General features: G+C 23.1%; 1 protein-coding gene across 13 annotated transcripts in view; it reads left to right on the plus strand.

Annotated features, from left to right (window-relative positions):
• Positions 1-17,755, plus strand: part of LOC122848161 (histone deacetylase 4) — a 45,009-nt gene that overhangs the window by 25,536 nt on the left and 1,718 nt on the right. For 2 of the 13 annotated variants that reach the window (XM_044146026.1, XM_044146037.1), the window contains 11 exons: positions 5,448-5,507; positions 7,984-8,141; positions 9,952-10,122; positions 12,607-12,723; positions 12,802-12,890; positions 14,005-14,114; positions 14,637-14,783; positions 15,187-15,284; positions 15,369-15,509; positions 15,569-15,842; positions 15,998-17,736. In XM_044146026.1, coding sequence (XP_044001961.1) covers positions 5,448-5,507; positions 7,984-8,141; positions 9,952-10,122; positions 12,607-12,723; positions 12,802-12,890; positions 14,005-14,114; positions 14,637-14,783; positions 15,187-15,284; positions 15,369-15,509; positions 15,569-15,842; positions 15,998-17,736 — 3,104 coding nt within the window. The remainder of the gene's footprint in view (positions 1-5,447; positions 5,508-7,983; positions 8,142-9,951; positions 10,123-12,606; positions 12,724-12,801; positions 12,891-14,004; positions 14,115-14,636; positions 14,784-15,186; positions 15,285-15,368; positions 15,510-15,568; positions 15,843-15,997; positions 17,737-17,755) is intronic. The other 11 variants (XM_044146028.1, XM_044146038.1, XM_044146034.1 and 8 more) reach the window with 10 other exon arrangements.

Here is a 17,755-nt window from a genome sequence, read left to right on the forward strand (position 1 = left end):
TATATTATCGTATTTTCAGTCTGATATTCATTTTGATAATTTATTATTTAATTATACCATTTCCCTAGAGTTTCAAATACTAAAAAATTCATTTTTTTTTTTTTTTTAAATTTTATTTGTCTCACTCTTTATCAGACTATTTAAATTAAATTTTTTATTATACTCTTTATTCTGTTGAATCTAAAAATAATAACGTACCAAATTTCATAAAATATTTTTTTCTTAATTTTTGCAATTTATTAATAAACCTTTTTGCTGGATTTTTTGATAATTAATATTTTTAATTTTGACATTTTTTATATTTGAATAATTTAATTAGTGTATCCTGTCTTTAAATAAATTATTAATTTAATTTAAAAATATATTTTAACTGTGTCAGTTTATTCTATAAAAAAATATTGACATTTTCTCTCGATGGAATTTAAATATTTATAATTAAATTTATTTATTAGCCGATAGTTTGGAGTTATTTTTAAAATTTTTTCAATATTATTTTGTTAATCGATAGTATAGTTATTATTTTGATGAAAAAAATTGACATTTTTTGTATGAAATTTAAAGCTTTATAATTGATTTTAAATTGATTAAATATTTTTCAATTTTTTTTTTCATTTTTGTGCAGACAGATTTCTTGGTACGTTGCATAGGTAAGTTTGGCTTGTATCCGGTTGCCATGAGCTCTACTTACACGAGAATTTTAAACAGACACAATGGCCCACAAATACATACACAAAATGAAAAAATAAAAAAATTGATTCGATAAAGAAAAAGATAGATACTGTATATAAAAGATTGAGAAAGAAAAAAATAAGAAATAATAATAAAATTTTCTTCATTGGGTGAATTCTCCAGAGGGTGCCCTTGAATTTAGCGGCACGTTTGCTTTCAGCTTGATTGTATATACATATATACTTAAGACAAGACTCTGAGAGAATTCGTGCGTGCAGTGAGGATCTGCCCAAAATGAGATAAAAAAAAAAAAATGATAATATTTTAAAAAAATACAGCTAAATAAAAATTAAGAAAAAAAAAAGAAAATGAAATGAAAAATAATAAAAAAAATTTAAGAAAAAAATTATTAGTCTCTTATATAAAAGAACAATGCGGTGGTGAGGAGATGGGAGGGAGGGAAAGAGGATGACTCAAAAATGAATATAAAAAATATTTAAAAAAAAAAAAATTCACCAATGGGTTACGCCCAACATTTGAAATTTATTTTTTGGAGCAAAAAAAAAAAATCTTGTTATAAAATTTTTTGCTTTGTTTTGAATTATTTTAATCAATTATTAATTATTATTAATTTTAGTAATAATAATAAATTATTTATTGATAGAAAATTAATTTTTATAACAAATTTTATAAAAAATTTTTTTTTGTTTTTGTATTTTTGTTTTTACAAATACAGTTGAATGAAAAATTAATGCTAATTTGAAAAAAAAAAAAATGTTTTTTTATTTATTTTTATAATAATTACAAATAATGATAAAAAAAGTATGCGTGCTTTAAGGAATGTTGTAATATCAATCATCGAAGAAACCTATGGCTTCCACGAAAAATTTTGTTGGTGTGCCTTCTTCATGGCAATTTTGGATGTTTTTTTTTTTAATCATTATTATTATTATTATTATTATATAATTTTTTTTTTGATTTTTTTATCTGAAAAAATTCTCACTGTCTGTCTGCAATTCTTTGGATCATTTAAGAGAAAAATAAAAACAAATAAATGTTGTTTTTTTGTAATTTATACTTGTTACGAAGTTTTATGATGCAGTAAATTTGAAGAGAAGAAAATAAAAAAATATAATTCAATCGTTATCCATCAGAATTAACACCAGTAGCTTATATGTAATTAACTGTTTGTTTGATCATTGACATATTATTGAATTACAACACTATTTAATATAAAAAATATCATTAAACGAGAAATCTCGTTGGAAATATTTACTGGCGAATAAAAAATAATGTAATTACGAGTTTATCAAAGATGGATGATAATTATATTATCAACAATTACTTATTGATTTATTAATTTTAAATTTATCCAAGAAATATGAACCAAGTGAATTTGACAAAAAAAACAAAATAAAATGCAATATTTGATTTGATTATTATAATTTTAGAGAGACATTTTAGATTGTCATGAATCATGATATATGATTGTGTTTATGCTTGACAATATTAATATATAATTAAAATAATGATAAGTTATAATTTATAATATGCAGCTTTTATTTTAGACACAAATACAAGGAAAATAAAAAACACGAGCGTAGTAAAATGTAGTGATTGTTCGACTTTTGTAATTTTTTTTTTCGACTATATAAAACCAGATAAATGTTATTCAAATTATTTTTCATTTAAATTCACATTAATCTAATTAATACTGAAAATAAAATAAATAAAAATTACAAAATATTAGTGTAAAAAAAAATTAAATTTTTTGACACTGAAAAATAATAATGATAAATTAAAAAGAATCATGTAATCAAAAATATTAATGTTGAAAAATAAAAAAAAAATAATATTTAGCAATAAACTAATTTTTAATTCAAGGCTATTTTTTATAACTAGTACTTCATCGAGTAAGCTGATGGTTGAGTCGGCAAGAGCCCTGCCTACAGTGCTCGAGGTCTCGAGTTCAAATTATCTATCGGCGAATTTTAATCAGAATTCGAAGTCCGTTGATATTATCATTTGCTCCTGATATGAATTGATTCAGTCACTTTGCAAATTTGGGGGCAAATATAATCTAGCATAGACCACGTGAACAAACGCACTTGGTCTATGTCAGGAAATATTCGCCTCAAATTTCCGATACATATTTTTTTTTTTTTTTTGAAAAAAAGATAAAGTAACACATTTACACGCATATAATTCTATCTAACTCTCTCTCATATTTATCAATGACAACTGTTCTTTTTATAATAAAAAAATAATTTTGACCAGGTGCAACGAAAAGAAAAAACATTTTACAAGCTCGAAAAATACTTATTTATAAATATTAAATAATTACATGACGTTAATATTTCACTTGAAAATATCAACGTTAAAAATAATTTACAATTAAAATATCCACTTGCAAGTGAAAAATAAATTCATTAAAAATTTATCAAAACGATATAATAATAAATTCAATTTAGAAAAATAGGATAAGCTAAAATTTCCTAGAATATGTTGATTTAAATTTTTAATTTAAAAGTTATCTAATGTCTTTTATACCAACTAATTTCATTTCGACAAGTTCTTTACCAAAATACTCAATTTAAAAATGATTTCACCGATAAATATTTGTCGAGGATACATCAAGCCTGATATTCAATCATGATACCTAATTTTGTTTATAAAAAAATACCATAATTATTATAAATTAAAACATTATGACCTGTTTATAGAGTTCCTTATCAAAATTTGTCAAAAAAAAAAAACAAAAAAACAAACAAACAACAAGAATTGAATCAATTAAATATTCATCTATAAACATTCCAAAGTTTACTCAATTATTAATTGATATCATCAAAATAAATAAATATATATTTACGGGTATGATACAATAAAGTTTTGGGTTTCAAGTTCACGCACCTTCCGTATAGCCTTGGACTTGACTCAAAGGAATGCATCGTGCACTGACCTCTCACTCACCTACTCGCTTTTAAATTTTTTTTTCTTCATTTTTGTTTCGTCTTCTCTTCGTCATCATCATCATCATGATCATCATCATCAACATCATTATCATCATTATCATCATCATCATCGTCATCGTTCTTTTCAATTTTTTTTTTCTTATATTTTTTTCTCTTCTCAATGATCGTCGTCGTCGTCGTGTGGGCGCCGTCTCCCTCGTCCGTGACTTGTACTACTTGTTTTAAATTCGCCGGCCTCCTTTAGTCTCGACTTTTATTTAACATTCATATTACTTATTTTTATATTATTATTTTCAAACAATAATATTTTATTTTTCTTAACAGTTAAATTGTTTATTCAATCAAAAAAATAAAATAATAATGTATTTTTAAAAATACAATAAATTTACGCTTTTTTTTTTTCGCTAAAAATATAATTTTTTTAAATAAATAAAACCCTGTTTTATCAGCAATTTTATTAATACCGTTATATTATTTACGCATGTGTCTGATCTGTTGCATCGACTTTTTTTTTTTATTTTCAATTTTTATTTCAAAAATTAGCACTAAAACACTCAGCTTTTTAGGAACAAATAAATTTTAAATTAAAAAAATCATTTCAAATCAACTAAAATAGCAACAATCCAACACCTCATACAATTTTATCAACAAATAAATTAATTTATCATATTAAAATTCATTGAAACTGCGTTCTAATAAAATAACTTGAAAAAATTAATCTAAAAATGTTAATAACAAGTCTTGTTTCCATTGAAAAAAAAATAAAAAAAAATCATCATCAGCTAAATTAAATTAATACAAACAAGGTCAATCAAAAGTTTGACTTGTTTTTAATATTTTTCTATGAAATAACAACCAACAATCATTCTAATATTTATTTAAATAATTTTTTTCAATTTTTCACGGTGGTTTTTTTTTTTTTCTGGACCACGTGTCATGAATAATTTTTGATTGCTTTTACACACAGGTATGTATTTTTTATAGTAGAATATATAGATTATATATATATTCAAATGAAAATATATTGTTGGCATACAGCATCGATGAAGGTCACGATACGATGAATGTACCGATACGAGTTTTAACTACGACGACCTTCAATCTATAAATAATTCCCGGATGACTTTACCACACACTATACTACTGCCCAAACACGTCACACTTAATCCAAAAATATATATATTATTTTCTATAAAAAAAACTATTATTATTAACTATAACAATTAGCAACAAATAAATATAAAATTCCATTTAAAAAACACTTGTTTTTGTCGATTTTAAAAATGTAATTTTTTTACTTTTTGTTTGTTATTTATTAAACAATGTTATTTTAATATTTAAATATTATAAAATTTATAAATTTTATAAATTTTATAAATTTGCTGCTGTATCCTATTTGAATTAAATTAATCCAACCGGTTTTTCATAAAAAAAATGAGCTCGTGAGAAATAACAAGGAAATAAAAAACTTTTTTTTTTTTTTCTTTATTTTTCAACAAATTTGTCTCAATGTAAATTTTTATTTATTTATAATATTTTTTTTTTAATTTATATTTAATTAAGCAGTTTATGGATAACTGCATAATATATCCAGACATGATGAAAACAAATTTTTTTTATTTGTTATTCATATAAAAGTATGAATTTTTAAGGAAAAAAAAATGTATAAAAATATTTGAAAATTTTTGTATTTGTTTATAATTTATATTTATTATGTTTATATATTTTTTTGGTGAATTGGAATAATATTGGTATGATTTTGTAATGATTTATATTAATTTTGAATTTTTTTTTTATTTGTTTTAGAAGACGTGGGTTACAGAAACGTTGAAATCACGTCTGCTTTCACCCATTTGCCCCAAAAAGGTATTTAAATTTTAATTGTTTAATTATTTATTCACCATCATATCATACTTCATAATAATACATAAATTTTCATCAATATTCAGACACTTTAATTAATCATAGATAAAAAAAATCAGTTGAATAATTTCGTAGGAAAGCTAGAAACTTGACTGATCGAAAAATCATCAAAAAATATATAAATTTCGATGTTTTTATTAAGTCATTAAAAATCATTTAACTCAAAAATGATTATAAAATTTTTATTGATTCATATTGATATATTATTTGCTTGGTTAAATAAATAAATAATAAATTTATTTTATAATTTTTCAACCTTGTGATAATCCTTAATAAAACAGGAAAAAATTATCGGTAAATATTAAATTTTCATTATCAAAAATTTATGTAAAAATTAAATAATAATATAAATTTACCGGAAAAAAAAATTATAAAATATTTCACGTGATAAAGCAATGTTCATTGGATGTTAATTAACAACTGTATTTGTTTATTAAAAACCCAAATTTACCACTGAATTTAATAAGTAAATAGATCTTTATATTTGTTTAATTTTTTTTCTTTTTTTTTTTTCATTGAAAAATATTTATTCTTAGAGAAAAATTATGAATGACGTGAATGTATGTGAAAAAACAATATAAAATACAAATAAATAAATACACAAATGCAATAAAAATAATAAAAAAAATATATAAATAAAATGAAAATAACAAATATTGCTTTCCCCACTATTTTTTGATAAAATACACAATAAATCATCTCAATGTATTTATCTCCCTACTCTTAATTTTCATTTATTATTATTATTTTTTTTATCATATCCAATACAAACAAGCCGTTAACTTCCAAGAATAAATTATTAACAATTTATCAGTTATGTATTTTGCACTGTATGACATTCTCAGTTACAATCTGACGCTTGAGTTGTCAGCATCTTTATTTATTTTTTACATTTTAAATTTTATTTTGCAATTAAATACAAAGTAAATAATAATTATTTAAAATATATATTATTAATTTATATAAATAATTATTAAATAATAAATTTATTCAATTTAAATAGTTGTTTACTTAAGGAGAGACATTTTTTTCTTCAAAGAAAAAAAAGAATTTCTTCAAGAAAATATTAGGAATTTCTACAAGAAAAAATTGCAATTTTTCTAAGAAAAAATTAGAATTTTATTTCTAAATTAACTCAGTACATTTCTACAAATAAAGAGCTATTTAATAAAAAAAAAAAAAAAAAAATTACATGGATAATTGAAAAAAAGAACTACAATAAAATTAATAGTGAAAAAAAAAAAAACAAAATAAAAAAGAGACAACTGTAATTTCTCCATTTAAAATAGTGAACAATAATTTTTATAATAATTTTTTTTAAATTTTCTAAGCAAGACAATTGGTTGAAATATAATAATCTTCATGTTGCAAATAAAACAAAAATAATAATACATATCAAAGATAAAATAAACTCATATATAAACATTGCTCAACAATTTTTTATTTTTTAAATTTAATTTTCGTTCGTTAATCAACAAAACAAAATTGATTCAAGTATTTTCTCTGTGTGTGGCAAATACATGTGTATATATTATTTCGAATATATATTTTTACGAGACATGTAACCAATGGCTGAGAGAATATTACGTCGTATAATAAACTCACTAAAAAACTCTTTCGACTCCACGGTTCCTCGGATCTAAATTTATCCGTGACTGGTGCGAACACGTCTTCTCTCATAATTTTTTTTTTTTCACTCACTAAAAAGACACAAAAAAAAAAAACGAAATAATAATATTAAAAATTAACTCCCAGTGTTTATTCATTGTGCATGTGTGTGTGTGTACTTGTCGTGACTCTTTTGATAATTTGACATTTAAAAATATTTATTTTTTCTCTTACACAATATTGTATTATTTTTGACTGAAAATTCATTACACTGTCATGTAAATTTGAACATTTTTTTTTTGCACAAAATCCATATATATTTTTCATGAAATTTACTCATTGTTTTTTATAATATTCTTGGAGTAAAGTGAATTAAAAGCTTTTCCAATTTTCCTAAATTTAACTCGATGAAATTTAAAAAATTTTGTTTTTATGAATATTCATAATTCTAAAAATAAATCATCGTTATCATTTTCAACGATTGAGTAAATATTTAATACGTCTTTCAAGAACTTGGATATTATTATTTTTTTTTTTTATCATAAATTTATCAATATTTTTGTTAAAAAAACAGAGTGTTATTACGTTTATTATTATTATTTTTAATTATTTAAATAAATAAAATAATTGATGATAAAATAATTGTGTGTAAAAATGAAAATGAAAATTGATCAATCAAGTGCATTTACACCATATTGTACAAAAAATAATGTGTGTGAATCAACATCATCATCTTCATCATGTTCATCTTTATCATCATCATCAATTTGTTTAACTAAAAATTTACCAGACATGTGTATAATGTGCGTAGACATGGCGAGAGACACGCCAGGCTCGCCGATGTCTAGACCACGTGATTTGGTAACAAGTGGAGCAAAAGCAACTTTAACTTCTGGTGCTTATCATCCAACAAGTCCTGAGGTATTGCCAATTCATGGACATCCAGCAATTCAACAGAAAATACTTGAGGTAATGTAAATCATTTCGTTATAGAAAAAAGTCTCTTCAACTTTATTTGTTGTTAATTTTGATGACAAATTTTATCTATTTTTTTATAGTCATTTTAAATCATTGTGTTGATTATTTTTTATTTATTTTTTTTTTAATTAAAATGAAAGGAATTTATGTGTTCTTTGGTGTGCCAAAGTTCAACTTGAGACTAAGCGAAAGGATTTAATAGAAAAGCAAATTGGAAAGTCGGTCGAATAAAAATATAAAAATTATTTTTTAATTTTTATTTTATCATGTATTTTTTCGTGAATTTTTTTTCGATTCAATTTAATTATTACGTTATATTTTGCATGATAAAAATATGATTATATAATTTGTTGTATATAAAATACATTTTTGAATATTTTAAAATAGATATTTTTTTCTATTAATATCGCCTAATGATGATGGGCTTGACCTAATTGCGTTTTTAGATATTTTTCGTTTTTCTTCTTTGTTTGATTTAATTTGTTGGCTTTTTTATATAATGATGATCATTAATTTTGCATTTATAAATATCGCAAATTAAAACAGCTGTATTTTAATAATGGAAATTTTATATTCTATTTTTATTTAGTTTATTTATAAATTTAATTTTTAACTGATAATATTTAAATTTCTGGGAAGTTCATTAAGCTGGTTACTTTTTTTTTCGTAGAAATATTAAAAATAATATTAATTTCATAAATTTAGAATTTACATATCACACAAAACACTGATATCTTTTCTTTTTTTTTTTTATTTTTACCATCCATTTACATATCGAAAATTAAATTCCTAGAAAAAAAATTATAAATAAAAAACCGTTTTGTATAAAATGACAATTTTTAAAAAACAACGCCTCAGTTTTCAAGTGATATTGTTCAAGTAAACTACTCCAAAAATAATCAAAAATTACATAATCTAAAAAATTAATAAACAATCATAATTTAATGCAAAAAAATTATCACACAATAATAATTTTAAAACAGTTTAAATAACACTAAAAACAAAAAACATTCAAAATGTTGTTTCATCATTTTGTCACGGACGTGATGGTGAGATTATTGCTTAAAAAAAAAAAATTTATTTTTCTTCATTAACACATATTTCAGCTCATTAAAATCTTGAACAAAAAAAAAAAAAAACCAACAAACAAGCACTAAAAAATAATAATAAATAAAAGAAGAAAAAACGAAAAAAAAAAAAACAAAAAATTCTTGTGAATGAATAAAAGCAAGCAATGCAGTAAATTTAACGTGTAAAAAAGTTTAAATTAAATGCCGTATTTATTTATTTTTTTAACATCCTTCAGATAAACTTTAAAATCACGCTATTATCCATACAATTTTAACATTGCGCACGCGTTAATATCAACATTTCGATCGAGATTATTTAAAGACTATTTTCACGGTCAAGTTCAAGGTTGAATTACAAAATTTAAATGAAAAAAAAAAACATATATACATGTCTATTTGATTTTCCATTTATGTAAATATTTAATTATCATTGATAAATAAATGATAAATCAACAATTTGAATTTAAAAATTTATATTGAGTCAAGCCGCTGTTAACTGGTATCAACCAATTTTAAATAAAATCATAAAATTTTTGCGGACGTATCCAATTTACAGAGGGTCTTTATGGCAATATATATATTCCATTTTTTTTTTTTTCATTTAAAAAGCTATTTACATCCTCTATTAATATCACAATCAATAGTTGCAATCAATTATTTTATAATAAATTTTGTGATAATTTGTAACGCTGAAAGAACAAACGCCTTGAGATATCTGGGTTTTGTTCCAGTTACAGCATCATCACCATATTCAACAACAAATTTTACGTCAACAGTATCAAGCCCAAGAACGACATCTTCAAGAACTTCAAGAACAACAAATGCATCAATTAAAGGTGATAAATTGTTATCTAGAATTTAATCAAATAATGCATAAAGGATTCTTTAATAATTCATCTGAGGTATATTTGTTTTTTTTTTTTTTTTCATATTTATTTATTTATTTATATTCGTAGCAATTATTGTTATTTTTTTTTTTGTGTTTTTATCTATTGATAAATATTGTTTTTTGAATATTTAATCTTAGGTATGACCTTAATTTTTTTATTTATCATTCTATTTTTAGCTAAACAATTGTGATTTTTTTATTGTCACTTAAATTTTTATAAATTAAATAAATAATTGATTTTTTTTTAAGGTGATTTTTTAAATATTTTATCTAATAAATTTGCATTGCAAATTTGACCTGTTATTGGGTCAGGGTTATCATGACATTTATTTAGAATTTAATATATATTACGTGAATTATTCAAGACACGTGTGCATCACAAAAAAAAAAATAAAAAATCACCGGAAGTTTTAAAATCTCGGCCACATTGATTTATTATTTTTGAAATATCATTTTAGTTTTTTTATTATTGCTTAATCAACATCAAATTAAACCTCGTAGAATTATTTATTTATAATTTTTATTCGAATTATTATTAATAATCTTTTGGATAATTTAATGCGAATTTTATTTTTTTTTTTAATATTTATTTTTCTTTTGATAAAAACAATAAATGCATGTTTTAATAATAGCAGCTATTATTTTGAATCATCAATCATCATTGGTGTTATCATTATTATCGAGTCATTATTCATTCTCCTTAAATAACTTTTTTTTTTTTTTGTTTAAAATTTCATAAAAATAGATTATAATATTCCAAGAATTAATCGGATTATATTTTATTATTTATCAATAAAAAAAATTTAATATTTTTATCCTAAATAATTATATAAAAATAGAATTAAAATTCTGAGAATAAATGAAATTAGATTTTAATTTTTAATCATTTTTTTATGAATCGAAAAAAATAAATAAAAATAAATAAATTTTTAAATTTAGAAATTTTTTTTATTAGGTTTTTAAATTTATATAAAAATATTGTTTATAGAAAATAAAAAATTAAAAGTTTTATAAATAAATTAAATAGTACTTTGTGTTGAAAATGGAGGAGAAAAAAATTTGATAAAAAATTAACAATCGCGTGCAGCACGTGCAAGTAAATTTATTGATTGTCTATAAAAAAAAAAAAAAATATACAAGTCTATATGTCGGTTGTTATAATATACATGACACCCACTAGTTTCTATTTTAGTTTGTCAACAATAATTATCACCTACTTAATGATTCATCATTAAACTTGTTTCTATTTTTTTTTTTCTTCATCTTACTTTTGTATTAATTATTACACAATTATTCTCACCATAAAAATTAAATTAATTATTCAATTATTTAATTAAAAATTTCATTGCTTAATTTACAATAATTTTTTTATAAATAAATAAATAATTTAAATTAATTAATAATAATTTCGATACAACAAAATTTCGAAATATCGAGATTTTTCGACAAAGAAAATTGGTTTTTCGTTTCGTTTGTTTCTTGATAGGCTTCACCAAAAAATATTAGAAATATATTAGAAAATTTAGAGGAAAATTGTTAACAAAAAAATGAACTTTAAGAGTTTGTTTATGATGTAGTATAATATTTAATACAATGACCATTAAAAATAAAAAACATCGAAAGAATTGTATAGACAAAAAGTAGAAAAAAAAAAATGAAACTTGAAGCTAAATCTTTAGCTAAAGACTGCTAAGGGTCGTTGCACTTTTATCATAATATTACCAGTATGTCTCTTGAACATGGAAAAATACTGTTGACCATTGTCAATCGATTAAATTATTTTAGTATTAATTCACAACCACATTACAAAAAAAAAAAATACAAAAGTTTCGATAAAAATTAAAAATATTAATTTTACAAGATAAAAATTAATTTAAATATTAAAAAAAAATATATAAATAAATAAAAAATTAATCAATAAATAATAAGGATTAAAAAGATCATAAATTTAATTCACGGAATATATATTTTATTTTTTTTTTTGATGAATGGAAAAATACTGAATAATCATTGATACTTTTTTTTTTTTTTCTTTTAATTTTTTTAAATAGTATTGCAGCTGCGACTTATTCACTTTCGTATTATTTTTTTTTAAATATATTTTATTCAATCAATTTATTATCCTGTTTGTGTATCATTTTTTTTTTATTTTTAAATATAAATTCGAGTTTTGTGTCAATGTAAGATCCTTGAAAAATCATTAATTTAATTTGTATTAAAAAAAAAATTTTATATATTAATAATATCAACGTTTCAATAACACCAATGTATATTATGAGTCAGTTATTTTATTTAATAATTTATTAAATTGTTGATTAACAATCAAGGAAAATTAAAAAGTAAAAAAAATTACATGATATTATTTTATCAATTAATATAAATAAATAAATAAATATACCAATTATATATTTAAAAACACGTTTTTTTTTTTTAAATTTTAAATTTGTTGTTATTTATAAATGATAATTAATTTTTTATTTATATTTTTATTTTAAAGATATGGGAACAACGTCATGAGAAGCAAATGCGTGAAGAAAAAATTGAAGCTTTAAAAAAAAAAGATAAACATGATCATAGTGCAAATGCATCATCAGAAGTTAAACTAAAACTTCAGGTATTATAAATAAATAAATTATTATTATATTGTTTATTTAAAATATTAAATTGTTTATTTTTTTTATTAATATTTTAGAGTTTTCTCCATGGAAAAAGACAAAGAGAAAGAGAAGCACAAGCTGCTGCAAATGGAGCAGGACCTGGAACACCAGCTTACAGAAATTGGTAATTAATTTATTTAATTATTTAATTAACTGTTTATTAACTTGGCTAATTATTTATTGAGTTACCTATTTATTTACTTGTTTAATTATTTATTCTATTTCCTATTCATCAATTTATAAATAAACCAAAAATTAAAAGAAAAAAATTTTTATTTATCAACAAAGCTAAATTAAAAAAATAAAATATAAAAAACTAAATAATAATTATTTTACAACAATTCAACAATAGCCAACTAAAATTTTTAAATTTAAAAAAAAAAAGAAAATTCAATTTATAATAAATTTTTATAAAGAATAAATTCTATTATCATAATTCTTGTGAATAAAAAAAAAAAAATTATCTTTATTAAAATGCATAGCAAGTAAAAATTTTTCATGACAAATACTACGTGACTCTTTCCACACACAAAAAGAAAAATAGTTATAAAAAAAAATATAAAAAAAAGATATATTAAATGCTAAAAAACAATTAAACAAAATTATAATAAATTAAATAAATTAAAAAACTGGATATAGAATAAATTTATGAGTTTAAAAATAATCAAGATAAATCGAGTTAAACTCGATCATGTTAATAACAATTTTATAATAATATCAATCCCCTTGTTTCTGTTAATTCTGTTAATAACATGATGCTAAATAATATCCTGTGTCGACATGGCTGTATCTAAAATACCATCATCAAATGAACCAGGTTAACGCACTATAAATTTTTTTAAAAAAATAACACAATTAATAATTTAATAATTTATTTATCTAATTTATAAATAAATTAATTAGTTTATATACTAGTGAATTTATGGATTTGCAAAATAAATTTATGCTGAATATTTTAATGTGATATTATTTTCGAAATTTAAGTTAGTTTTCGTGTAACGATAATAGCAACTGGCCTAGTTATTAATTTAGTACTTGTCGACCAGTCGTCTGGGAGATCCTTTTTTTTTTTTTTATTTTAATAACACCATCACAAACATTTGCTAAATAATTTTAACTATTTATAACTCTTTCAATATGCTCCATGCAAAATATAATTTACAAGCAACAATGTGTTGTTTAATTTTATTATTAAATTAAAAATTTAATTTATTTTTTTTTTCTCAACTTGTCAACAGGATGCAGTCTCAATCAGAATTAGCAACTCCAACAAATTCTTCACATCCATATCGAATGCCTCACATGCTTCAAGAAAAACTTGGTGATGATTTTCCACTTCGTAAAACAGGTAATAATTATTTTTTTTTTAATTTGTTTTTCATCGAGTGATTTATATAATTTTTATATTTCGATTCAATTTTTATTTTTTTTATTTATTTGTGTGACTACTAAAGCATGACAAACGCATCGTCATAATTATGTTATCATATTTTTTTTAAATACATTAAATTGTTGACTAATTATTTAAATAATTTTTTCATTTATAAATTTTTTTTGATTGATAAAATTTTGACGATGCTTTAACCACGTGTCTGTGCACTTATCATTTTAATCAAAAATTAAAAAACATCATTGACATATTCTTTGGATAAAAATAAAAAAGAAAAAACGCTTTTTGCTATTTTAATTTAATAAAGTGGGTGTTTTTTTTTGTTTTTTTTTTATTTTTATATATGAGAATTGTCAATAATCGTGTCCATTTTTGACGGGACATGATTTATCTTTTGGTTTTTTTTTTTTTTGTTTTGTTCGTTTCTGTACGTGTCATTTTTTATCTGGTATGATAACTAACACCGGCTATATTGGCCAGCATCTGAACCAAACATCAAGGTACGACTCAAGCAGAGGGTCATGGACAGGAACAAAGTTGTATCATCAAGTTCACCACTTGTCTCAAGAAATACTCGCAGAAATGAAAGAATTCTCACTCATATCAAGAGGAGGAATCACGTTACAAGTATGTCTTTTTTTTTTTTTCCATCAATACTAATTGATCCTTGTTGCTAAAAATAAAAAAAAAATATAAAAAATTATTAATTAAATTATAAAATACATTATATATTTTTAAAATTACATGAATTAATTAAGTTTTTAAATTTTTTTTTTATTTTTCAACAATTTGGATTTTTTTTTACTAAATTTATTTATTATCAATTAATGATTTTATTAAAATTAAAAATTTTTTTTTTTTTTTTGTTTTTTCACTTGTTAATAAACAATTGTAGTAATTATTTGTTCATTTGATTTTGACAGTGTTTAATAACAGCATGAAATGACTACTAAAAAATCGAAAAAATAAAATACAATAATTGTTTAAATTAAAAAATACATTGTTAATAATTAATTTTAAAAATTTACAGACTCAGGTAGTAATCCTGAATCAGGGCCTAATTCACCACCAACTGGTAATAATTCACAAGCAAGTTCAACAACTGGCAGCAACACCCCAATTCAAGAGGTAAATTAAACAAAAAAAAATAAAATAAATAATTTGATAGTTTAACAATTAAAATTAATGTTATCTATTTTTTAAATTAAAAAGGAAAGTGAAAATGTTCATTATGGTGGTCCACTGACAAGTAGCAGTCAACAAGGAAGTCTTTCTGATCTTTCATTATTCAGTTCACCGTCCATGCCAAATATATCACTTGGTAGACCTCATGTACCATCCAGTTCTTCCTCGGTAAATAAATTAAATATACAATGTTTATATAATTATTTAAATTAAAATTAATTCAACAGAGTGGAACAAAATTAGCACCAGTATCAGAAGCTGAAGTACGTGCAGCATGTACAGCACGTTTAGGAATGCCATTAACTGGACAAATGTTACCAGGAACACTACCATATTATCCAGCATTAGCTGCTATTGAGGGTGAGCCACGTATATTAAAACAAATGCAAAGCCTTGAACAACAAGCTTCACGTCATCATATGGTTTATCATCCAACACCAATAACTGATACTCAAGTTGCTCATGCAAGACTTCATAAGGCTGGTCACCGGCCTTTAGGTAGTACGTCCAATTATTTTTTTTTATACATAACATTATTTCGAATCATCATCAAAAAATAATAAAAAATATTATCAAACAATAATCAATAATACCAATCAATACTAAAATTAACTTGTAATATTTATTGATTTATTTTTTTTTTAAATAAAATAAAGGTAGAACACAGTCAGCTCCATTACCACTTGGTCATCCAATGCTTCAAAGTGGCATTATACCACCACCAACTCATTATGAAGAATATTTAGCTGAAAAACAATTACATGATCAACAACAACATAATTTAGCAAAACAACAAATACGACATTCAATTATTGCACGTGTTGGTTCAAGAAATAGTCAAACAAATCAGCTTGATGAAGCACCTGAAACTGATGAATCTGAAGTTATTGATTTAACTGGTAAAAAAGATCATCATCAACAGCAGCAACAACAGCAACAACAGCAGCAACAACATCATCATCAACAACAACAACAACAACAACAACATCAACAGCAGCAATTACAACAGCAACAACAGCAACAACATCATATTCATCATCAAGAAGAGAGTGAAATATCAAAACAACAAAGAGACAGAGAACAATTTCTTCAACAACAAAGAGATCTTATGATGCGACATTCATCACAAGTTAATGAAACACCAGGTTACATTGGTAATCGTAGTCATGCATCAGCAAGACCATTATCACGTGCATTATCAAGTCCACTTGTACATTTAGGACCACAAGGTAATGTACAAGTTGATGGTTTTACTCGTGGTTCACCACATCGTCCAACAACTGGTCTTGCATATGATCAAATAATGTTAAAACATGCATGTGTATGTGGTGAAACAGTACGTGGACATCCAGAACATGGTGGTAGATTACAAAGTGTATGGGCAAGATTATCAGAAACTGGATTATTACAACGTTGTGATCGTATTAGATCACGTAAAGCAACACATGAAGAAATACAATCATGTCATAGTGAAGCACATACATTATTATTTGGTACAAATCCAATAAATCGTCAAAAATTAGATGTATCAAAACTTGCTCAATTGCCAATTAAAAATTTTGTACGTTTAGCATGTGGTGGTGTTGGTGTTGATTCTGATACAACATGGAATGAATTACATACAGCACCAGCAGCAAGAATGGCTGTTGGTTGTGTTGTTGATTTAGCATTTAAAACATCAATTGGTGATATTAAAAATGGTTTTGCTGTTGTTAGACCACCAGGACATCATGCTGAAACAAATCAAGCTATGGGATTTTGTTTTTTTAATTCAGTTGCTATTGCTGCTAAATTATTACAACAAAAATTAGGTATACGTAAAATAATGATACTAGATTGGGATGTACATCATGGTAATGGAACACAAAAAATGTTTTATGATGATCCAAATGTATTGTACATGTCAATACATCGTCATGATGATGGTAATTTTTTTCCTGGTACTGGTGATCCAACTGAATGTGGTGTTGGTGATGGTATTGGTAGTAATGTTAATATATCATGGTCAGGTGGTTTAAATCCACCAATGGGTGATGCTGAATATCTTGCTGCATTTCGTACAATTGTCATGCCAATTGCTAAAAAATTTAAACCAGATATTGTTCTTGTATCGGCTGGTTTTGATGCTGCCAGTGGACATCCACCACCACTTGGTGGTTACAATGTTAGTCCATCATGTTTTGGTTATATGACACAGCAATTACTTGAACTTGCTGATGGTAAAGTTGTACTTGCACTTGAGGGTGGCTATGATCTTGCTGCTATATGTGATTCAGCACAAGAATGTGTACGTGCATTATTGGGTGATGATATTACACCAATTATTGATGAAGAATTAACTAAAGTACCTTGTCAAAATGCCATTGATACATTGCAAAAAACAATTGCCATACAAGTTAGTATTATTTATTTAT

Source organism: Aphidius gifuensis, linkage group LG2, assembly GCF_014905175.1.
Source record: "Aphidius gifuensis isolate YNYX2018 linkage group LG2, ASM1490517v1, whole genome shotgun sequence".
NCBI classification, from domain to species: Eukaryota; Metazoa; Arthropoda; class Insecta; order Hymenoptera; family Braconidae; genus Aphidius; species Aphidius gifuensis.